Source organism: Larimichthys crocea, chromosome III (genome assembly GCF_000972845.2).
Source record: "Larimichthys crocea isolate SSNF chromosome III, L_crocea_2.0, whole genome shotgun sequence".
Lineage (NCBI taxonomy): Eukaryota > Metazoa > Chordata > Actinopteri > Sciaenidae > Larimichthys > Larimichthys crocea.
In genome coordinates this window covers 21,303,923-21,329,406 of record NC_040013.1, presented here as the reverse complement: position 1 = coordinate 21,329,406, position 25,484 = coordinate 21,303,923, and the positions used below count along the sequence as shown (strand labels likewise).

The 25,484-nt window shown below is 42.7% G+C and overlaps 1 protein-coding gene across 2 annotated transcripts in view; it reads left to right on the top strand.

Moving 5' to 3' along the window:
- sdccag8 (SHH signaling and ciliogenesis regulator sdccag8) overlaps nt 1-25,484 on the top strand; it is a 46,796-nt gene that overhangs the window by 18,338 nt on the left and 2,974 nt on the right. Inside the window, exons 14-17 of one of the 2 annotated variants that reach the window (XM_019252963.2) lie at nt 3,623-3,750; nt 7,679-7,787; nt 11,458-11,589; nt 25,253-25,379. In XM_019252963.2, the coding sequence (XP_019108508.1) occupies nt 3,623-3,750; nt 7,679-7,787; nt 11,458-11,589; nt 25,253-25,379 (496 nt within the window). Of the gene's footprint in view, nt 1-3,622; nt 3,751-3,933; nt 4,097-7,678; nt 7,788-11,457; nt 11,590-25,252; nt 25,380-25,484 lie in introns of those variants that run through there. The other variant, XM_027278005.1, reaches the window with a different exon arrangement.

Below are 25,484 nucleotides of genomic sequence, written 5' to 3'. Positions count from 1 at the left end.
CAGTATCAGTTCGTTCCAGTTAAATCCTGTCAAGTCCCACTAAAAATGTTTTTTTTTTAAATCTAGCTGTAGAGTTTATCAGTTTCATTTTAAAGGTATTTAAAGATTATTTTCTGATTGTGTTAGATCTTAGTTATAGCACAATGGGTAACAGGTAAACACACAAATCTGTAATTGATTATAAATGTTAATTTACAACAACTCAAATTTAAAAAATGTTGATAATATTATGAATAGTTATGAACATTTCCACGAATACCCGTTAGTACAGATGGTCCTCTGTGACAGAAATAGTATTGCTCCTCTTCCTCCCCAACGACTCTATGCAGGGATCATCGATCTCTTGCAACAATCAGTCGTCTTTGTTGCGAACAAAGCTCTTGTGTTGCATGTCTGTGCTATAGGCTGGGTTCATCTGTTCACCTGTATGTTAATTTCACACCTGTTCTTTTGTAACGCAGGGATATTGCGGAGCATAAATATGAATATGCAATGATTTGAAGAATTGTTGTTTTTAGTTACTTATTAGCTTTTATGTATCTTTATCTTTTCTTGTAGTACAGGCGACCCACTGTGACAGAAATTGTTATATTCAATGTTTGCTTCCAAAAAGTAACTCAAGTTTGAGGAGAACTTCATCAGTCATGTTGAGTTATTTGAAATTCCAGCATTATAGTCAAAGATTTGGTATCTTTTTTGTATTTTTATTTAACTAACACACAGATTTGTGTGTGTGTGTTCATAGGTTTGAGTTTGTCTGCATGTGTATCTTGGTCATATTGTGTTTATTGAGAGAGAGTATACTCTCTTTTACTTGAGTCCAAACAGCGGTCAGTGGTGTCTGGCGTTGGCGAATGTCTCCAATTCCTCCAAGTCCACCGTCTGACTCCAATTTGTGCTCGTTCTCTGATAAACCGCGGCATTTGGTGGTTCTGGCGTGGGATGCCGGCTGCACCATGGGGTGCTGCAAACTCCGTGCTTGGTCAGGCCCTGGCACCCCACATCTAATGGGCAACAGCTTGAATAGTGCCCACTTAGGCAGACAGTGCAGACTGGGCCCCCTCTTCTTCCTCGCCGCTCCAGCCAGCTAGCCAGCCAGCCACCGCCTCTGCCACCTCCCACTTACCCAGCAGCCACTGTACCTGGCCGCAGCCCCAGAGCCATTCCAGCCTACCTTAGGCCCCTGGCCCATGCAGCTCTAGCCATACTTATCAAGCTGTCCTACAGTGCATCAGGCCAGGCATATACAAACAGGCCCAGCTATCCGCTAACTGAACATTCAGTCTATTGCCTCCTAGGCCCAAACAAGAGTTCCTGCCACAGGCAGCAACCCAGAGTCCATTCACCAATTAGCTGGAAGGCAGATTATTGTCCAGGGAGAATTATCCAGCTCCAGCCCCTCACATTCAGCCTCTGCTCTACCCGTCGCCCTTAACTCTTGCTCCAGGGCTTGGCTCTCCACTGACATCTCTCCTTTGCTTTCTCTTTTTTTATGCTTTAATTTGACCGTGCTCATCAGCAGCCATTTTATGACAGAATTTTGCAAGCGAACATGTTGCAGTTGATTGGGGATACAAAATGGCGCTGGGGAAACAGCCACATGACACAGGCTGACATCCCAGCTTTAATTTGATCCCTGACAAGACTCTGAGGTCTTTGTCACAGGGATTTGAGGCCCCGGGCCCCATTTATTGAACCGAAACTTAAGATCAGCAACCCTCTTTGCTGCTGATTCTTTAAAGTTGCCCCGCTCTCACTCAGAAAAGAAGACCCCGAGTCTGTTGCGTTGTGTGCAACTTTATTAGGTTGTACTTGTAAAATGTTGGTTTAGTAGATGAGCACGACCAAACAGATGCCAAATGTGTAACTCTCTGTATTTTTGCTTTTCTATCTTCTGTTTTTCATCGCTCTCCTCCCTCTCACCACCACTCTATTGCTGACTGCTGGAACTTTCTGGCGGTCTGTCTGATGCTAATTGGTGGGTAAACAGGTCTGGTGTGAGTGCCCCCCCACCACCACCACCACTACCAACCCTCAAAAAAAAAAAAAAAGAAAGCACACAAACACACACACATAGACATACACAAATACACACGGCCCCCTGGAACCTCTTGCAGGACCAAATGGCTGGCAACGCCTGCCCGCCATCTCCCGCTGAGCCCTGGTGTGCGCTTTGGTGGCTCAGGCTGCTGTTCAAGCCCAGCGGGGGTTCATTCACTCACACATACACACACGCACACACATGCACATACAGACACACACAGTCTCCTTGTGTCCCCTGCACACCCGCCACCCGCTTTCACACCCCAGACAGCAGGACAGCAGGAGAACACACACACACACACACACACACACACACACACACGAAGGAACAGACAGACGCGGTCACTTTAGAGATGCAGGCCAAGCGCTGTAGGGGAGAAAAGTTTTCACTTAAACTGGAGAATTCTCTCTTCATTAGCGCCTTTGGACTTCAGGAAGAGTTCTGTTTATTTGTTCGTTTTTTTTTTCCCCCGTCTTTGTAGTCTTTTCTTTCCTTCTTTGTCTGTTCCTCTGTTGTTTGGGCACATTTGGACTTAGCTGAGTTAGAAAGTTTGGCTCAGACATGAATAAAATGCAGCGTTCAAAGCCTGCAGTGATGCACACCTTAGTTTGCATCTTACCTGCACAATTCGGATATTGAGAGGAATTAAAGCGGAGATTAAAGTGGTTAGATCGCTACCAAATATCACCTAATTGTCTGAATTAATAAGAGAGGTGTGTGATACGAAGTGAAGCAAGCAAAAAGTAATATCACGTTTGTCTCAGAACTTCATCCTTGACTTTTTATACAATCACTGAATGAAGCGTTTATTCTGGACCAGTCTGTAACTGACCCGTGTGTTTTGTAGACAGCTGCAGTATCACTCAGGGGTCTTCAAGCTGACAGTGGCCTGACGCTTTTGCCCGTCTACCCCCCGAGTCTTTCCTGTCATTCCCCTTTTTGTCCTTTCTTTCATTATCTTGTTGTACACTGTGTTGCCTCCTCCTGCTTTATTCTCACCACTGTGTTCATCCATCAGTCTCTGTTTTCCACAAAGTCGAGTCAAGTTTGATGGAATTTATCAGGGATGCGCCGAGCGATCGTCTGCTGAGCCTGACCCGATGTTTTAATTTTCCCAAACAAACTAATGGCTTACTTTCTTTTTTTTTCATTAATGTGGACACTGATGAGGGTGATCTTGGACATTTCATGTCACTCTCAGTTTGCACAGCTCATGTTGAGAGCAAGTATTGATTGGAATATTTTTAAATGTACAGACTAACAGCTGATTAAAGTATTTAAGTATTGTTTGTACACTTAGACAAACTATATATATATATATATATATATAACTATGTTTACTTTTAGATATGTTTAAGACAGAAGTACAATATATAAAGATGTTTTTTTATGCGTTGCCACTAGTAGAAGATGAGTAATCTGTCATCTCAAGCACAAACATTGAGTGTCTCTATTTGGATGATTTTAGGCAAATAAACACAGCGCAAATTTTTCATACATAAATAAAATGTGGACATATTACTATTATTATTATGAGATGGTTTGTGGTTTAAATGTTCCTGGTGCTTCTTTACCCAGACAGGACAGAGAGAGTGCAGAACGGGCTCACGACGAGGACATGGCATCTGTGACACTTTCAGCCCGGGAAAGGGAGAGAGAGCTGGCGGCACTGCTGGAGCGAACAGAGGCTCAACACCAGCAGAGAGGTCAGTGTTTCTGTGCGCAGCGGTGGTGGCACTGGACTGATCCAGGCCAAAAATACTGTCCCAGCTCACTGTCTCCTCCCCCACCTGTCTGACTTCTCAAATATATCTGACCTATTTTAAAGATCCTCAGTTATTCAAAACCCTGTCTTTGCTTTCACCTCCTCTTTTTTTTGTTCATCAAAGGTGTACCCTTTTAATTTGGTGTCTTGTGGAGTGGAACTCCAGATGTCAACTGGATGCAGCTGCAACATCTGTGGTGCAGTTCACATGTTCACTAGAAGCATTTTTCAAGCAGTTTAGTCATAATAGATTCATGTTTGCAGCTCATTCATAATGTGGTAACAGAAACTTTGTGTCTGTATTTATTATCTTCTTTTAATTACTGTACATCTTATCTTAATTTTTTTGTTTTTTTGTTTTGACAGAAGGAAAAATGTAGCATTCCTTTTCCAAAAATAGAAAAGGGGAGGTCGTTTAACACTCAGTGATCAATAATGAATTAATTAAATATTCATTTGATCTGATATCAGCATTTATATAAATTCACTATTTAATTTTATTCTCCAGTCCTGTGTTTGAGGCCTGCCAGCTAGAATAGTAGGTGATCATGTCTGACATCGGGTGGACATTAGGGGTCAGGCTTCCCAAAGGGCTAAAGCAAAGCGGTTTTTTTTCAGTGGCACACACTTCTCTACATCTCTACATGGCTGCACAGCAGCAACAGCTCTCACATTTGCTATTTCAGTAGGTTTACTGTAGGCCGCTGTGGTACACGCAGGGGAGTGTGATGTGTGTGGGGGGCAGAGAACAAAACAGAACAGAATATTCAGAACTGTAAGAAAGGAAGCGGCATTGATCAGGGTCAGCCGCAGAATAGCAGCTGGAGCTGCGATGTTTTCAGTCTCTTCCTCAAGGACACTTCAGCGGGGTGGATCTTTGCTGGAAACGGGGTCTTGAACCTGCGTCTTCCAGTTAAAGGACGGTTTTGCCTTCTCACTGTGCCACCTTGCTCCCCACCAACACAGCATGGCCAGAGTGGGAGGGGATGAACAGGAACACAAAGCGGTTGAGTTTGAACAAAGCTTAGCTGAAGTGACCTCAAAAGAGCAGAACAGAGCAAAAAGAGCAAAACAGAAGCCATAAGAGGAGAAGAGAGAATAGCAGGGCAGAGCGGAGAGACCCAGCTCGGAGCTCCCTGTCTGTCTGCACAGCAGAGCTGCTGCTGCTAGCACATCTGTTGCACCATCTGGATCCCCCTCCCCACCCCAACACCCGCACACACACTCACCATCCACCCCCAACCACTCTCTCCCTCCCTTCCCCTATCTTTTTATTTACCTGTGGTTCCCTTCAACAACCAGGGAGCCTGCTGGTACGCAGAACAAAGATGGAGGGTATAGAGGGAGGAATGGATGGAAGGAGGGAAACGGGTGGGGGGTAAACAAAGGGTTTGTTTCTGGCGCGTGTTCGGCAGCACACATGTTGTCTAAAGAGAGCTGACATCAGAGCACAGCAGGAAACTGTGGATGGGGAGGGGATGGAGGGGTGGACGTCCTTTAGTAGCTCGCATCACTTCCTCTCCCCGTGCAACCCAACAGACGAGCTGGATAATTAGCTTTCTTGCTCTCCAAATCCCGCCTCTCTGTCCATCCGTTTGTCCTTCCATCCATCCGTCCCCCCCTCTCTCCCTTCTTCTCCGCTCCCTCCCACCTTTTTTTCAGATTTTTTTTTTTCATGTTTCTTTTTTGAGTAAATGCGTACAGAGCAGCCTCTAGATGATATCAGATATTTGTTTCTCTCTCCGTCCCTCCCTCCCCGCCACGCTTCTTCTCTCCATCCCTCCCTCCCTCATTTTTTTCTCTGTTTGTTTCCAGTGCCAGTTCTGCTGTGTTTCTGTGTCCCAGGGTTCTTTTTGGCCTACGCATGGCCAGACGCATTCAAAGCCTGTTCAGCTAATTAGCATTCTTCATGCAACTTTTCCAGCACTGACCAAACTTTGTTGAGTGTACATGTGTGTGCACGCCTGTGAGTTTGTGGAGTTTCATGCTCTGTAGCATCCAATTTCCGCCCTCCATGCATTAACTACAGCAGTTATCTGGAGACATATACTGTATTATGACAGTATATAGTGGAATGAAGAACAATGTGGAGTCACTAAACCATATTACGTTGCATGCTAGGGATGAAACATCAGTGGGCACTGGCCTTTACAGCACACACAGTCAGATTTCAGTCTGCAGGTAAATGGTCGGCATCATAGAGATCCACCATCATGGCTCTTCCTCTACTTTTCCACCCCAGTATCTACTCTGTGGAACAACAACAACAACAACAAAAAAAAACCCTCTTCATGAGTACTTTTCAAAGACTGCGAGTCCTTGGTGTTTTTGGTTTCAGTTGACTGTAACAGAATGCCGGAGCAGGTGGATCATTCCTTCCATCCAAACGGCAGCCATTGTTATTTTAAAAAGAGCAGACATATGTTGGAGAGCAGAACGTGGATCATTTCAAAGGAATGATGAAAGCCCAGTGTTTGGATTGTTCAGAAAGAGGGCCCCCATGAGCGGATGAGGACATGGCAGGAAGGGTGGAAAGGAGAAAGAAAGTGCTTTCAAACAGCAATCCCCCCTTTTCTTTCTCCATCTCGTTTTACCGTTTGTCGGCTCTCTGTACTTCTGCTTTTTGTTCTGTACATCTCTGCCGGCCGTTTGAACAGTTGTGATTTTAATGCGAGTGTCGACTAAAGCATTTTTTTGGGAATACATTCAAAGAGACATGTATCTTGCTGTCGCCGCGCTATTTGTTACAATAGATTTGATTGTTCAGCTCCGTCTGTAAAGTAGATGTTTTCCTCTGGTGCGTGAGGTCGTTTGATTGGTTTATGTTAGTGTGTGTACTACACTGTATAGTAACAGTATTTAGGTAGTCTGTTAAGTCAGGATAGCATGAAATTGTCGTGTTTTTTGTTTTGTTTGTTAAGTTGGAACAGCTTGACCAAAATGAAATAGTAGATTGACGAAGGTAAAACTTTTATTTGGTGATTTCTTTTTTTAATTATTCAAACACATGTAAGACAAAGGCATAAAGTCCTACAATAGTCCTGCAGAATATTTGAAAGACTGCAATGAAGTGCACTATTTTTTAAGTGTTTTACATTTTAGCATTTTCTTTTACCGGTGTGAATTGTAATCATGAATCTAATTTTAAATGTTAAATCTTTTACTTCTTTCTTTTTTGACATTCAGTATTTTAGATTTTTCTTGGAGGTGATGGAGAAACTGTGCCAGGCCTCCCTCCGCCCTTCATGAGAGGGCTTTTATCATTATCTGTCTCTTTTTTACAGCATTACGACCTGACATAGACTCATGCTGTAATTTGTTTTCGTGTTTGATTTAAGGTGGACTCATCCTATTTAAATTACATTACATGGTCCCTGACTATACACACTTAGGTTTGGGTCAGGGTGAAGATTTACTAGAGATATAGACAGACATAGATGTTATATAATGTACTATAAATACAGTGGAGCAGGAGTAGGCACATAAACGTGGCTTCATTATTAGAGAGAGGTGATGGTGGTGTCCTGTGACAACACATCCTGGAGGCAGGCTATCGAGTTTTGCAATGTCTGAACTTCAGTGTAGACGTGTGTGTGTTGAAAAGTCAAAGTGTCTAACAGAAGTGAGATATTGCTTGAACCCCTATCTACGGTGGCCATGAGAGGTCACTGAAAATTAAGAAAACATCCTTTAGCTGTTTGATATGCACAGAATTTTGATCTAAATATAGAAACAAGCTAAAAAAAATACAGAAAACAACAAAAGCTGCACATGTGTCTTCAGATTTGTGAAGATGTTTTCGGTTTCTGTGCACAAAATCATCTACAATCTTCACTGCAACAAACAACGTTTCCCCTGATCCATTGCAGTCGCAGAGTTGGACGGTCTGCTGAGTTCCCAGAATTCCCTGATTGGAAAGCTGAAGGACGAGTGCGGCGCGCTGGGAGTCAAACTGGAGGAGCTGACAGAAAACAGCCGGTCAGTATTTTCTCTTTGATTCGTTCATCACATCTCCATCCTCTTCATCTTCTTCTTTTGTTTGCCTTCTCACTCCTAACTGATTAATTCGTCAATTTTTCCAGTCATTTATTTACTCGTTGAGTTGTTTGTTCCGTCTTTCTGTTGGACGTCCATGTCATCATTTCGTCAGGCATCATCTATCCAGGCTGTTTGGGCAGATCATGTCAACATACTACATACTGCTTCTCAGTCTGACCTGTTTTCTTGTTAACCTGATGCTACAGTAGTCACAGCAGGCCTGCACAGCTCTCCATCTGGGCTGCCTGTGTGCATGTTTCCGTGTGTGTTTGCGTACTTATGTGTGTGTGTCTGTGTGCGTGCATGAGAGTGACCCTGGGCCCAGTGTCCTGTCAGCTGTTGGAGCTGTGCTGCACATTAGTCACATGACAGCCCCCAATCTGGCCCTGCCAGACCGCACTGGCCTCACCAGCCACGCCAGAACACATACACACAATACACGCAGCAAAGTACCCTGTGTACTCATGGATGGACATCAATATCAAATACACACATTTGCACACGGCAACCACCTTGAATTTATTTATTTATTTATTTCATGGGGAGGGATTCACACATACACACACACGCCCACGCTGACACACTGACATGAAGGCTCATACCCTACATCTGCTGTATGTGTGTGTTACGTAGTTTAGCAACAGTGTGGTGTTGGTGTGTTTTGTGCCTCGGGCTGTTCGGGCTCCTGGAGTCCAAGCCCAGTGTAGCGGTTAAAGTCCTGCTGGACGGCTTCAGTCAGGCTAAGTGAGGTTACGCTGAGACAGTTGCGGCGAGATGAAGAAGGAAACTCTTGATGAAGTGTTTTCCGTTGATAGTCTGATGCAGCTCCTACTGATCGGTGGTTCAGGGTGTCTGGCGGACTTGTGGTTAAGATGCAGAAAACATAACTGCAAAGTCTGATCAGGGAGCTTTTTGTTGCATGTCACACTCCTCTTTCTCTCCCTGCATTACCTGTCTGTATCTCTATTGATGTCAAATAAATAATACATACAAATTAATAATAAGTTGTATTGTAATTGTAGTTATTTTGTCATTGGTTGCTTTACAGTATTAATAACACGGTGAACGGTCTCAGCCTATGACCTCATTCGAAGAGAAGATTAACATTTTTACTTCCAGAATTACAGTTTTTAAGGTACACCAAGCTAAAAATATCAATAAACCTTCATGAAGATATAATATGATTGAACTTAAAGGTTTATTTTGGAGGGGCATAGTTTGTGATGCTGTTGGAGCCATGTTGAATTTTTGAGTTTACAAAAATCTGTAAAAGATGCTTTGAGTTAATTTTGGTATTCATTCATAAAGGAAATTAATATGGAAGGAGAAATTATTCAATCTTGAAAGATTGTAAGAATGTAAAAAGGAAGTTGCTTCTTTCATTTTTATTGTGTGGTCAACGGGTGGGCTTTAATTTCATGAATGAATCCAGAAATCCAAGTGCAAAAACAACATTGTCAGTTTTATGGAGGATTTTATCTTCAATAACCTCTCCTGTCTGGCCTTTGAAATGCTGGACAGGAGTCTTTGGGACCTGATGGAAGAGAGAAGGTGGATTCCTTTAAATCTTAATGAAATTCGTCCTTTAACCCATCAGATGAAAAGGATGACAAGTCAGACCCTCAAGCTATCGAAGCTGACTCAAACGAGTCAAGTCTTCATTTTGATGAAGCTTGCTCAGAAAAAAGACCATCCACTCCTGTTTTCTGTGGACAAGGTTTACCCCAAGTGGACCACGAAGAGCTCACATCGTCAATGAGCAGACGTTCACCAATGAGCTCCAGGCGGAGAAGAACAGAAACAAGCTTCTCCAAGAGGAACTGGAACGGCTCTGCATTTCATACCAACTGCTCATTGCAAGGTGTGAAGATGATGCTCTCAAAAACAGAGAGCAGGCTGCTGCCCTTCAGCGTGATCTTGATAACGAGATCTTGCAGAAGAAAGGAGCTGCAAGATGCCCAAAAACTGAACCAGGACAAGTTCTCTGCTGAGCTGGATATAGAGCAGGAGAAGAACAAGATTGTCAAGCAATATCTAGACAAGATTCATATTTTATACTGCAAGATCAGCCAGCGGTATGAATCAGATGTCATCATGGTGATAGAACAGGTTGACACCCTTCAGCATGAGATCCACAACTTCTGAGCAGGAAGCCCTCCATCAAAAGATGGCGGAAGAGATCACTGTCTTGCAACAAAATGCGTTTGAGAAGGAGAAAAAAATTGGGATAGAGCTGGAAGAGCTGAAAGATCAGCTCAGTGTTCAGATCTCACTCAACCTGAAGCTCTCAAATGAGCTCAAGGCTGAGAGAGAGGTTCCCCAAAAAAATCACCGGCCGTGATGACGACTGTGAGGATGAGCGCAGCAAGCAGCAGGAATCTATGCCTAATGCAGAGCCCTCTGAACCAACAAAAGAGGCTGAGGTTCCAGAGGAAATGCCGAGCGACCAGCAGGAGACTCGAATCCCAGAAAGCGGCTGAAGGAAATCTTCCACAGAGGACAGCAGAACCACCCTCTGTCTGGAAGAGAGTCCGTCACTTTCTGGGGTTGAGGAAACCAAAGAGGTGGAAGAGGAGGAGGGAGGAGGAGTAAAATAACACCAAGTATTGTGGGTTTTTCCCCTAAAAAAAACAACAACAAAAAAAAAACTTGTTCAGATATTGTTATATTTATTATATTTTGTATTTTGAAGTTTTTGTAGCTTTTGTAGAGTTGTTGGTTGGAACCTGGGGCATTTTTAAGTCTGTCTCGATTTCGGATGACATTACAGAAATGCATCTCCTAAAATGATTTTAGGATTTGAATTTAGATAATATCCTAACTGAATCTAAAAATACAACATTCATTCAAACATTTAATTATTTCTGCAATGATTTGTTTATGCTATATTCATTTTTTGTCCTTTACAGTCATCATGGAAGGTTTTATGTATAGCTGTGGTATTTTGAAGTGGGTTGTATGATCTACACACACACACACACACACACAGACTTGTACAGGTATGTTTTTGAACCCTTTGCTTGGTCAACCAGAGTTTTATGGCACTCACAGTTATTCTGATGAGCCACTCTCGGCGTGTGTCAGTAACTCCCCATCTAACCTCACATCAGGATAAGGAAAAACAAGGATCAGCAACTTCAGGTGCTGTTGAACTCTTAATGTGTTAGAGAGAGTTAGAGAAAGTCCAAAAGCACTACAGACTACCTCCTCTAAGATGACCCCACAGATGAATCAGTTCATCTTTAAATAGTTTGAACAAAGACTGATTACAACTGACATGAAGGCAGCATTTTATACAGAACTGTTGTATAAGCCTGCTTTAGTTTTGCTACTGTAGATGAACAGAATAAACTGCCACCTTTTGTACACATGTTAAGTTATTACTACAGATTTTAAATAATCAGATTTGTCAGCTTACGATCTGTGGAGACTGTCCTTTAAAGACTTTTATTTCTTTAGTTTTATCTCAGTCAAATTTATTACATTTGCATTGTGCCTCTATTCTTTGTCTTTCTTTAGTCTTGTCCCGTTATTCTGCTTGCATTGCTCTGTGGTACATTTGTACATCTGTAATAACTGTGTTTCTGTGTGTGTGTGTCTGTGTGTGCAGAAGTGAGATGGAGCAGCTGGCTCTTGAGAAACAACACCTAGAGGAAACAGTGAAGAGTCTGAGAGCTCGCTGCTCCGACATGGAGGAACAGTGTGTCCAGCACGGCCGCATGCACCAGCGCATGAAGGGCAGGTACGCGGATACACAAAATAATAAACACACGACTACACAGTCTGCAGACAGCACATCTTACACCTTCCTCAGAATTTTTAGGGGTATTTTTTGGCAATGTTTGTATGATTTACTTGCAAATAAACATTTAATTTATGCAATTATGATTTGTTAGTTCCAAGAACTGGCACGTGTCTCATGGTTGTTTATCACTGTGTGTATTTTGAAGTCAATATCAGGATCAAAACTTTTTGTATTATTAAAAATAACAGCAGCCTTGTTGGAGTTGAATGTTCCCCAAGTGCTTTTTAACTTCTCTCAGTTAGAATCTGGCAGCAGACTTGTACACAACAATAAATAAGTGCAGTTCTTCTGTCATAATCTGTCCCTAACCAGCCCGACTGCAAATCTAATATTGAATTCTGACAAGACTTGTTTTATTTTTTGTTGACACGGTGTTTACTCTCTTGCTGTCTGTGCAGTGGTGACATTTTCTACTTCATCAGGCTGCACATCAAACTCTTCCCTAATCAAAAAAACACTTGTAGACCTAAAAGAATAAACCAGTTGTAGATTCCTGTATGAATCACTTGTTGTGGTCAAAGGAGGACATTTAATTTGTGGATTTGAGGAGCCCAAATATAACGTGTACTACGTGTAAGGCAGAAAATTAAATAAGAAATTACCAAGCAGCATGATTTCGTGGTGAATACTACCTGCAAACCGGGCTGAAGTCACAGCGATGCACCAGTCAGACTCATAAAGTCTTCGCAGCTACATCCACAATAGCACAAGCACAGCTGAGTTTGTCTTTTGTCTTGATAACGTGCAGGATTGTTTAGTGTTCTATGATCTCAGACAAAATATCTTTGCGTTTTGGACTGTTGCTCGGACAAAATAAGCGATCTGAATGTCGTAAACTTTTGGTTTCGGGAAGTTGCGATGGCTTTTTTGTACTTTTTATTATAAAATAATCTACAATAATCATCAATCAGCTGCAGCCCTAAAGTATTGGCACCAATAATTTTACACATACTCAATTAAAAAAAGGTAAAAAGTAAATATATAACGCACATAGGGAGTGACTTCGGAAACATTGACTTCTAAAAGCTGCAGCTAAAAGTGGGTCCATCTTTGGCTTCTGTTACAGTATCTGTGTGTGTGTGAGAGAGATGCGGGGGTCTTTTCCTCCCTAAGTGTGGAGGCCAGTTGGTGTGTGTCTCCACAGGGTGCCTGGCATACAGCCTGGCTTTGCCAATGTGGGCGAGGGTGTGTGGGTGTTGTTGCCCCACTCTGCAGGATCTCTACCCCAGTGCCTCCCCCACCCACCCTCACCCCTCCTCCTCATACTTCCAACTCCACCTTTCTCTTACACAAAACCAAACACACTCACTCACCCTTTTTCTCCTGCTTCCATCACTGACACTACATATTGTCTACCACCCACCGGTGTTAACCTGTCGACAGTCAGAAGGCTGCCAAAAAAAACAAAGTTTACCAAGTCACAGCTGTCTCCTGCCTGTGTGTGTGACTCTTTGTGTGTTTCATGGAAAGAAAAACAATCTAAGTTGTCTGGGAGTGTGAAGTATGAATATTCTGTATGTTTCCGCGCATATGTTATGGTGGTATTTTTATGTGTGTGTGTGTGTGTGTGTGTGTATGGGTTGCTATTGCATGTTCTCAGGAGGTTTAGCAGAGTAGGAATCCGGCTGCCAAAAGTGGATTGGCTGGGAAGTTGGCACCTAACTTCTCTCTTCTCCCAACTGAACCACGATAATCACTCTTGGCATTTAGTGAGTTTTATTTTCTGCTTTGACACTTACTGGGTTGATGAATCCTCCTGATATTTAAAAATCTCTGGAGTTCAGCTCTACATGAGGTCACTTTTGGAGCCGCTTGACCACATTTTTGTATTTCGTTCTTGCATGTTTGGGAACGCTTTAGGTTTATTAAATGATTATTTTTTGGTGATTATGTATGTTGTTTCATTGTAAGGAGGCGCAGTATAGAGTTAAAGGAGAGACAGGGAGGCGAGGGATGTATGACTCACGTTTACGGGGATCCACACTGCAGCTGGTACTTTCAGTACGTGGTTGTATTTTTGGTAGTCATCGTACTCTGAGGGCAAAACGAGAAAACTTGAATATCTGCCACAAATATATTCTTATCATATTGTTTTTAGCTTCAACAAATAATGGAGACATTCGGTTTGCAGTCATGTCTTTCAGTTTGTAGATCTCGGTTTTCTATATGTGTGCACGCTCGTGTCAGTCTCTCTACATATGGCGCTGTTCTCATACTCCTCATTGTGCATCCATACATTGGGTAAACGTTAGTTGGTCCCTGCAGGCCCTGAGCGCTCGATGGGCGCCCCGCCACGCCGCTTGGGGGTTAAGGTGTACGTGTTAACAAGCTGGTGCAAGTGGGTTCAATATCCAGCGCCCCGCCCCTCCCCACAGCCTCTCCATCGGCCTGCAATCTGTGCTGCGAAGAGCGGCAACAGCGCACCACGCACAAAACATTTGGAAAATCAGCTTGATTTATTTTTACATGGGCAAGCTGATTGCCAAACTACACAGGGGTTTTAGCACACAATGTTTTGCTTCACCACTTAATTATTTATTTCGCTATGTCTGTGTTGTTGCTTTTTTTTCTTTGCCTGGAAATGGAGAGAGAGAACGGAGAATGGAGAGATTGCGGAGCACGGAGTTGGGGAAGATGTAAATGATTAATTTAAAGGTTATATGTGTTTTTTAGGAGCGACGTGATCCATCAAATAACACATAACATTCTGACTTATTAAGTTAAATGTACATTTTATAGATAGTGAGCACAACTGGAAATGTTTTAACTCTTCAAGCCTTCTAAAACTTTATTTTCCAGAATCGTTAATTGCTTGTTTGTTTAATGATTATACTGAGTAAAACAAATACAATGATTTATTATCTTATTAGTCGTTTAAAATAATAATACAATAGCTCATTTCTCAGAGAGGGCAGGTTATGTTGGTGAGGAATATTTATAAATATAAGCAACCAAATTACAGATGCAGAAATAAAGAAATACCGGGAATAGATGTTACAATTTATTTAAAGCTGAATACAGAAAACTTAATGGCACATCTGTTCTGTTATTTTCAAATGACTGTGATGTGATTGGGTTAAGTCGTTCATAAATTTACGACAAAAGCAAAATTAATTAAGAGAGAAACATGTAAGATGAAACAATCGAATTATAAATATGTTATAAGTTATAAAACTGCTCGTGAAGATTGACACAGCTCTTTAAATATTTGCTGCTCAGGTACGGTTTTTAATTAGCGTGAATCTCTTAAACAATAATAATATTAATTAAATAGATCTGATTTCTGCCTTACAGTTACAGTTCTTAATGATACGAGACACCAGAGCGACACCTTGATGGAAATCGTAGTTTCTTTTCTTTGCGTTCAGCCTAAAAATAGAAAATCTATAATTATTCCTCCTTTGTATCTTTGAACAAATGATATCTACGTGTATATAAGAAGAAAGACCTTTAGAAAGTTCAAACATTTTGTACGAAAATGATTTTTTTTCCTGACAGATTGATAAAAAAAAAAAACGGCAGATAAAAAGTTTCTCTGCTGTTTTTCAGCGTTAGCCGTCCTCTCTCCTCTCTGCCCTCAGTTTGTGTCCTCCTCTCCTCTCCTCTCCTCTCCTTATCTCTTTTCACTTTCCTCTTTGCCCTTCTCTTAGTTTCCAACTTTACTCCTCTCCTCTTTCTCCTCCTCCTCCTCCTCCTCCTCCCCTCTGCATTCTGTACCAAACACCACGCAACCTTTTCTCACCTCACAGCTGCTCGCAGGCTGTTTCACCAATTATCACTATGCATGTACACACTGAGGTCACATACACAGACTCTATCGATCTCTCTCATACACACACACACACACAACATAAAACCAACGTTTGCTTAACCACACATAGCGACAGCAGAGTGTGTTCGTCAGCCCTGGGTGTGCGTGTGAAAGCAATGTGTGCGAGTGTTTATGCAGCCCTTTAAGGAGAGCAGCAACATATACGCAGATGTGCCTGTAGATCCACAGGCTTCACTGGGCCATATGGCCTCCATGAAGAAAGATGGTGCGTGCGTCTGGAGGAGAGCAGAGGAGCGAGGGGGGGGATGGAGCGGAGGATGGAGAAGGGATGGAGGGCCATGTGTGGTATGAGCTGTGCAAGCAGTTGTTGAAGTATGTATGCCTGTGGATGTGTGTGTGTATGTGTTTGTGTGTGTGTATGTGTGTGTGTGCTTGCACCAGAGGCTCCAGGAGATTGGTTAATGGAACAAATGGTCGCGGCGGGCCGGGGAAGAAGGAACAGGCTTGCTGCTACCGCGGGCGGACAGCGAGCCCCGGGCGAGGGCTGCTTCATCTGGGCTCCTGCCACACACACACACACACACACACACACACACACACACACACACACACGCACCCTCTGTCAAACCCTGTTCTCTCCTCGCCCCCACACCCCCAAACACACAGTGTGCTGCCATGCCCCAGAAGCAAAAGGACGCTCCTTGCAAAACTTTTCATTTGCAAATTAAGTTGGCACAGGCCGGGCAGAAGAAACGGGACAGCTTTCATTTGTTTCATCTGTTCATCTGTGTGTGTGCGCGTGCGCATGCATCTGTGTGTATGATAAATTGCAACTGTGTGTGTGATCTGAGACGTACCGAGAGAGCGATGATAAAAGAGTGGAGAAATCGGCAGATAAAGACAATAAAGAAGGCTCAGTTTGAGGCGCGGCGTTAACGAATGTAACTTTGTGGCGCTTCATATTCACGTTCCACACGTCGTTTATATTCACATCACTGCTGTCACCTCGTTTTTATTCATTTTTCCTTCATTTGTTTTTAAAATCAGACATTTTATATTGTCTTCTCTTCTACATATCATGTTTTTTTACCCTGTAAGAAAAGTTGAGTGTCACAGAAAGAAAATAGAATTTAAATTTATAAAAAATGTTACAATTGATTGGCACCATTTAAAAAAAAATTAAGAAATGACACAACTATTTGATTTACAATTTGTTGAAAATGTGGTGAAGTCTCATCACATTAGGATGGAGAGGAACAGTGTCCTCACCTCCGGATGGCGCTGTCGTCGTCCTTCCCTCTCCTTCATCTTCCTCTCCGTCTCTGCTCATCGTTTTTATCTCTGCATTGCCCAGCTGGCTTCTGTAGCCGGGAGCGACTGCAGGGCGGCCTGCTGAAAGAGCATTGTCAAACGGTGGCTTTACAGCTCTATCACACACACACACACACATGCGCGCACACACACACACACACACACACACACACACGCACACATGCACAGATTTGCAGCTCAGATGTCAGGCTGTAGCCAGAGGCTTGCAAGCTGGAGCGTTAACTGTGCAAAGCGTCACATCTCAAACCCCAGTCAGTGACACTCGCTAACACTACTTCATAAAACTACGACTAGAAAACTAGCGCAGAAACACCTGCCCCTTCTTTAGAAAATGCTAAAAGTAACAACGGCAGAAAAACACTTTAATGCCAGGATGCAAACACGAGACTTAAAAAGAGTCAGCAGGCCTCACGGCAGCAAACGTTTTAATGTTGGATAGCTGATATAAAAGCCTGCAGCAGCACTGAAACCTCTGTTAATGCAGCGACGAAATGAAAGCAGCGACAACTTCTGTGCTCATGTTTAAAGGCTCTGAATCTATTTATTCATTTTACACTTTCTGATCTCGTGTGAGCTCAGGTTCTCAAACGCCATCACCAACATACCAGGGACAACCACACATCAGCCTCATCAGCTCGGACTTTGTTCATGTTGTATATCACCTTTAAATGCTTTCACACCTATTTTTTTTATTCATATATTCCTGTTTCTATTCTTTATTTAGACCGAAAAGACAGACTTACATGTCTCGAACTTCTGGATGATTACAGCTTAATTGTGATCATTATAAAATAGAAATGATATCAAATAGATAATATAAAAAGAAGATAACTGTTGGATGTTTTAAAGAGGTTTAGGTGAGGAGTGCACAACATTTTTGCATTATATTATATTATGCAAATGAAACAATAATTGATAAAAGAGTTAAGGCTCACACCAGTGTTTACTTTTTTAAATCTTATTTCTAACATATCTGCAGAGCTAGATTTTTTAAACGTTTTATCTGTCTATAATATAATTTTAGTCACTTTTAAAATCTATTTGCACGTGCACATTCAGACATTGTGATCAGTTGTGTTTAATTATCTACCTGAAGAGCGTTTCAAATCACTGCAAGTTGATTTTCAATTTAAAAAAAATGATAATGCAGCATGAGATTTGTAGTAAACAATATTAAACACCGATCTGAACTTTGAAACATTTACTTTCTAAAAAAGTGAAAAGGATTTTTTTTTCTTACAAAAACATACTTTTCAATAAAATACCATCACTCACATCACTCAGTAGTAGTCTCAGACCTCGACTGTATGAGTAAATAAAGTTTGAAGGTTCATTTATACTGTATACTTTTCAAAATAAAAGTTAGAGTGCCTTACAATAAAAAAACATTTAGCACCAAATATCAAAAAGGCGAGAAACAAAACAACAAACAAAGGGAATGACAGTTACACACATGCAGGATCTGCACTGATGAGTTAATTTCTTTGATTTGGGAAAAATATTCCATGTATACTGTATATCTATTTATTTATTTTTTTTAAAGTCACTAAAGATCAAATATTTACAGGTACATTATTTTACAATTACATGGCTAAAACAGTCAATAGTCGTAGCCCTGAGCTCTGGGAACATTCAGATGATGTTTGTGAGCCGACCTAAAAGACTTTACGTCACTATTTTGGCCCAGTAGATAATTTTTTTTTATCATATTTGTTCATCTGCATGTTAAAGGTTTCACACAGGTCGCTGTTTAGCTGACTCATTCAAACATGACGGGGCCGATGAGCTGCAGTGCAAACAGAACAAATAACATCTCCTTCTCTCTCTTCTCTGCTGCTTCAAACACAGACTGCATCACACTTATTTATCAGTTCAATGATTGATCATCACCGCGATGTGTTTGCCTTCTGTGATGCAGCACGTCGAGGTCACTCGACCCCTCGTGAGTAACCCTACATTTGTTTAAGCGTGAGTATATATTTTGGCCTGAATTTAATTATTTTTAAAATGTCAAATCTTGATGATCTTCATGTTTTTTTAAACAACATATGTTAAAGTTAAGCAGCTCTGATTTAATTCATAATCTGCTCATATGATTTTGATTTTATAGATTTCTAGTAATTCATGTGAATGTCAATGAAAACTAATTTGCATCTTTAACAAATTAATTTAATTAAAAATAATAAATTAATGCTGTGCTGTCTTAAGAACGCAGCACATGACACATTTATTTATTTTATATATAAATATAAATTAATATAAAATATCAGTGTGCCTATGTATTCAGACATTTAGTTCTTGTGTGACTCTTTTCTGTTCACACTTGAGCTTCAAACGAAGAGTTACACAAATGTTTACGAGGTCCTGAGCAGAAAGGTTTTCAAACAAGACTCCTGCTGCATATTAATCTGCCGGAAACAATTTCATTAATTAAACGAAAAGACGGCACAAAAAATCTAAAAAGAAAATCAAAGAACTGCGAGAAAGGCGTCAGTCTCATCCTGATCAAAACACACGGTGTCACCAATCGTGTTCCCATGTCAAATGCGCGTGGTTAGCAAGAGCAACAACTGGCATGACAGGTTGGTGGAGGGGAGAGGGACATGGCCTTCAGGCACACACACACACACACACACACACACACACACACACATTCTTGAGTGCAGTTGTGTGCTAGCCAAGATTTAGCTAGAGCGCTGGGGTGTGAGGGTGGTGATGGTGGGCCTGGGATTGGGCGAAATATGGTTTTGTGTAGATGTGTGTGTGTGTGTGTGTGTGGCAGCTGCAGCCTTCATGCCCCTGGCAGTGTTGTTGTAACCAGGCAAGCCAAGGCCGTCTGCCTGCATTCTTCACCCCCTAGGCCCCCCGCCTGCTACACACAAACACACACACACACACGCACACACACACGCACACAAGTTGAGTTAATCAAACGTTGAGATTTTTTGTATCTTTTAGGGTTAGAGTTAACACTTCTTCCGGAGTGTGTGTTCAGGTGTGTGTGTGTGTGTGTGTGTGTGTGTGTGTGTGTGTGTGCTGCACATCTCGTTACAGAGCAGTTTTCTCTTTAATTAAAGCCGACGTTCATCTTTACACTTCTTCTTTTTTTTTTTTTTACAAATAAAAACAAATGATCTGTATTTCATCTCATAGTGTGTCTTAGTGTGAGCCATGCTGAGTGGAAGAACGTCATTTTGATAATGCACGCACCGCCCAGTAAGTACTTTCTTTAAGTGACACGCTCCGCCGGCTGATTTGTTTGGTACACTAATAAGAACACACACACTCGTACGGGGCTGTTGAATGACAGACCTGAACGTCGCTTCCAGATCTTCTTTTTCTATTACCATCTCTCTGCATCTCTAACATGACGTTAGCACTTTCCCTTTGGACCGTGCCTTTAGGACATATGCTCCCACCTGTAAATAAATATGCAAACACAGACAAACACACACACACACACACACACAACAGAGTTTAGACACTAGCTGTGGGCTACGACTGATGTATACCGCAGAGAGGTAACTGTGTCTGCGTGTGTGTTGTAATTAATCTCTTTAGTAGCAGCAGTCAATAGAGAGTGCGGCGGTTCGAGGTGCAGATTGTGAGCAGAGTTTGATTATCGGGGCTGTCAGGGGAAATTACTGCAAACTGCCTCCCAGCTAAACTTGCTTTTATTATGTCTGCTGGAGAGCAAAATACACACTTAATACCACGGCCGCTCTGGAAGAGGTTTCAGGTATTTTGGAGGATCATTTTTTTTGGGGGGTAGGCAGTGTTTCGTGGTGTGTGTCAGTAAACCGTGGGATCCAGCAGGTGGTGTCCTTTCACCAGGTCAGTGGGGAGGCTCTCCTTCCCCAGCTCCACCACCATCACCACCACCACCACCACAGCCCTCCCATCAGCCGTCAGCCAGGCCAGCAGCAGGCGGCAGGGAGGTGACGGCTGGAGCCTCTTCAGCCTCTTTGTTTCTTCTTTGTCGTCCCTCCTTCACTCCGTCCGACACCACAAACTGCCGACTGCCGACTGCAGATCATCTTCACCTAAAACATCCATGTATCTGTCTCCTTCCTTCCTTCCTTCCTTCCTTCCTTCTTTCCTTCCTTCCTCCCTCACCACTTCCAGGCAGCGAGCAGAGGCGTGCCAGTCTGCAGTGCGTGTTGCGTGTGTTGTGTGTGTGGGTTAGTGTAGGGCAGTGCCCAAGCATTAAGCCGTATTAAGCCCTAATTAATGAGTGTGCCAGTCGATAGAGGCCAGTTATTGGATTTGCTGCTTTAGCTGCTGGAAGGAGCGCTGCCTTAATCACACACTCACACACTCACACACACACACACACACACACACATTCATACACACCCCTCTGAGGCGGAGTATGCAAGGTGAGACAAGAGGTGGATTAGAGAGAGAGAGTTTGTATGTATGTGTGTGTTGAAGAAGGCCAGAGGTTGTCTCCTCTCTGCCCAGACAAACTGAGTGTGTGTGGTTGTTTCTGTCTGTGCCAGAGCTGAAGCTTCACTTACTGCATTACACAAACCTTCAGCTTACAACCGGCAGCCACTTTAAACATCTCAGGCCACGACCCGACCGGCTAATTTACTGGCTTCTTGTTCGGCTCACTTAACTGTCAGACTGCTGTGTGAAAGCCTGCTGGCATTGTGCTGCAGTGTTTGGATTAAACTGCAGAAATGTTTTTTCTCCTAAATAACTATTTAGCTGCAGAGTTTCTGTCTGGAACTGGAAAACCAGCGTTGCCAATAAAGACTGACTGTGAAGACTAGGTCGCTCTTTTTCTGAAGGTACGAAAGACTTCACCTGTGAAATCGGCTGATGTCAAACATGAGGATGTGGAGTTTGAATGTTGCAATTAAAGAGTCAGTTCAGCCAAAAAAAAAAAAAACATTTTCTCACCTATCTCTAATGTTGATAATTTTATTGGATCAGATTTGAGATATCTGTTCTGTGGATTACACAAATCATCAGGGACACTGTTTCTGGAAAGAGATATAAATTTTATCGCCACAGATAAAATGCCATGAAACTCCTGTATAGACTCTTTTCACGGGAAACATTTTGTCTTGTCAAAGGAGGGAAAACACAGGAGGAATTAGGTGATCCAGTTGCAGGGCTCTCGTACTCACTGACCTGGTTTACGTATACTCAATGTATAATGAAGCCAACCAGCCAATCCAGTCAAATAAAACCAAATATCTGTTTACAGATAGGGCTACATACTTCGATCATAAATACACAGTATGATTCATCAGAGATGCAGAAGTTGTGAGTGAATAAATCATCTCAGCAACCTCTGCTAACAGACAAAGTGTTAAACACGTCTTGGCAAATAACGTCGAGGCTTTACGAACTTTGATCTCTCGGATTTGGCCGCAGAATCTCTTAAAACGTTTTTTTTTTTTTTTTAAGCGTTCCATGCATCTACACGTACCGAGACCAGAGGCTGTGATTGGACGAGGATTGGCATTTCCTCAGTGTGAGTCAGATTAGTTTGTTGGTGTGGAGTTAAAGACACTTTCTCGACACTTCATCAAACATTTACAGCCTCAGAACAACAGGCTCCGTTTCTGACCTTTAGGCGCTCTGCTGTGTGTGTGTGTGTGGCTGATATCTCCTGCACTTTGCATGTGGCACATCGGTTGCGTCTGTATCTTGTGTCTTTGCTCGCCACAGCGGGGCTCTTTCTGTGTGTGTGTGTGTGTGTGTTACTGTGTGACGTGGCGGTGGCCTGCTGTGTGACGGTGTAGGAGGCAGAGTGGGAGGAGGAAGAGAGGGGGTGGCTGGTCAGGACAGCTTGGCAGCCGGCTGTAGGAACACCAGGCGGGGAGGGGAGTCATCGCCCGCAGCCTCCAGGACTGGACAGAGCCTCCAGGTCTGAGATAAACCGTCCCGCGGGCCTTCGGTTCAGGATGCAGAAGACAGGGAAGGAGGCTGGGTGCAAGCAGAGAGGACTGATGATGATGATGATGATGATGATGATGATGATGGGGGGTTGGGGAGGGGCAGGCTGGAGCAGGATTAAACCCTGCAGTGGAGACAGCGCAGGGCAGAGTGAGGACAATGTGGTGGGGCGGGGGGGGGGCAGGGAGCAGATTGCGGAGGAGAGTCGGGATGTTCGCCTCCCCCGTCTGTCACACGCAGGCAGCCCTGCTATTGCCAACATGACCAGCAGGGCAGGGGCATCTGTCTCCCCCCCTCAAGCTACCTCTTAGTCTCTCTCTGCCCCCGAGCCACAACTCTCTTCATCCTCCTCCTCCTGCTCATCTTTATCACACACATCATTCCTGCTTTGGTCGTCGCCTTTTGAACCTGTTGAGACAGCAACGGACAAAGTGAAAGATCAACACACAGTGCAGTTTTCAAAGCTTCTGGGGCATTTTATATCCAAGAAACTCTAAAGTGTTCAACCAAATAGTGTCCGTCTGTTTCTTTTTAATTGGAATTTGAGGCCTAAAGGGGTAAAAGTGTAGATTTCTATAAAAGATGTAATGTTTAATATCCAACTACAGACATGTATCACAAGCAAAAGTACTCATACTCGCCTGTGAATGATGTTTGCGAGAGTGTGTGTGAGGGAGGGAGAGATACAAATATGGATGGCTGGTTGAGTATGCAAATGTGGATTCCAGTGCTGCCTCATTATCAGGAGGTGTGTGTGTGTGTGTGTGTGTGTGTGTGTGTGTGTGTGTGTGTGTGTGTGTGTGTGTGTGTGTGTGTGTGTGTGTGTGTGTGTGTGAGTGTGTGTGAGAGAGAATGAGTTCACCGCTGCATAAGAGGGGAGGGGGTGACTGACTGAATGGATGAATGAATGAAATAATGGGCTGCTGGTGGGAAATCTCTAAACACAAATTCCTCCTCCTCCTCCTCTCGAACACAGTCAACACACACAAACTATTCATAGAGACTTACCCCCAAACCCCAGCTGGAAAACACCACCTCCCAACACACACAGAGTGCAGTGAAAGAGTTCACTGTCTGCAGAGCGCCTGTATCGAGGGCGACACACTAATTGGGACGTCCTGAGAAAGTTGTGCACAGCGTTATGAAGCAAAGTGTTCATTAACACGAACACACAACTTCCTCACTGGACTGTGAACTGTGCTACGACACGCTGACGTCATGTAATATTGATGCAGGTTCAACAGGTAGTCTTGCTACAGATGAACACATGATGAGCTTGTCAGGGTCAGATAAGTCACTCAGCAAAACACACCATGTATCTTTGGTGAAACAAATGTGTTGAATGCTCATAAAACATTTGTAAAGCCCACGTTAAACTCTGTATTTACATTCACGTCTACTAGCTTTCAGCCTTCTTTGTTTGCACATTCCTACATTTCTTGGTGCATTATACCGCCACCTGTTGATCAGCATATGGCGTTCGAGCGCGTATGGCCACATAGATCAGATCAGGAGAGTTGGTTCAATTAAAATAAACAGTTCAGGGTATTGTTGAATTGTCGCTTGAACTTTGAGTTAAGTTCTTAAGTTTGTCCCACAATGAAACAGAGTAGGGCTGATGAAACATGAAGTATGAATAACTGATTTTAAAAACTGAATTAAAGAAAATCAGTTCAATAAAATAATTTAAATTATACTTTCTAGTGATATTTGTCAATAGGTATACAGAAGATAATAATGTTTAACATTTTCCTGAACTGTTTTTTGACGACAGTCACTAAAAAAACACGTGGATCAGTAACATTTGGATAATATCTGAAGTAGAGCTGCAACAATTTTAAAGTGCCCAGTGTTTAAGATTTAGAGGAACATGGCTGAATAACTTCAATAATAATAATAATCATTATGATTTTGTTACGTTAGAATGAGACTTGTACATCTGCAGACGCCTCAGGTCCTGAGATCAGCCTCCAGAGTTAATGCTTCACGGACACCAGCTAGATGCCACTGAATCCTACACACTGATCTCTTTAATTAATTTAATTAATTTATTAGTTGACCAACAGAAAGACATGTTTTTTGTTTTTTTTTTACTGCTTCCAGCATCTCAAATGTGACGATTTGACTCTTTTCTTTCTCATGGGGGAAGTAAACTGAATATTTTTGAGTTTTAGACTGCCGATCTGACAAAACAAGACATTCAAAGACGTCACCACGGGCTTTGGGGACATTTTATAGACAAAATGATTCATCGGTTTAACGAGAAAGTAGTTGTTAGATGCGGCCATATTCGGGCTCCGTTCATTAGGACCAGTATTGTCCGATCAGTGCGTCACGACTTTCCAGCTCCTTGTCTGCTCTCTGACTATAAAACGAACACTGCTGTCACTCTCATGTAAACAGTGTTGATTACTTGATCAACACAAAGTCCAGTGATATTAAAAGCTCTTTGTGGATCCAGCTCTCTTTCAATATTTACAACATTTGGTTTTATATCAGCCAGGAGGGTACGTTCCTCTCACACACTTTCAGCCAGTATTGAGTGTGTGTGTCTGTGTGTGTGTGTGTGTGTGTGTTTTGCAGACTGCAGCAGTTGGACCGTCACTGTCAGAGCAGCGCCCAGCAGGTGTGTGAGCTGCTGGCCAAACAGAACCAGCTGATGCAGGAGAGAAACACACTCACCGAGGAGATGCAGAACCTACACATGGAGGTACACACACTCACACTCACACACTCAGCAGAGTGTGTGACTCACTGTTCTGTTGCTAAATGCATTTGCGACGGTGTCGTCTCTCTCCAGGTGCACATTATAGTT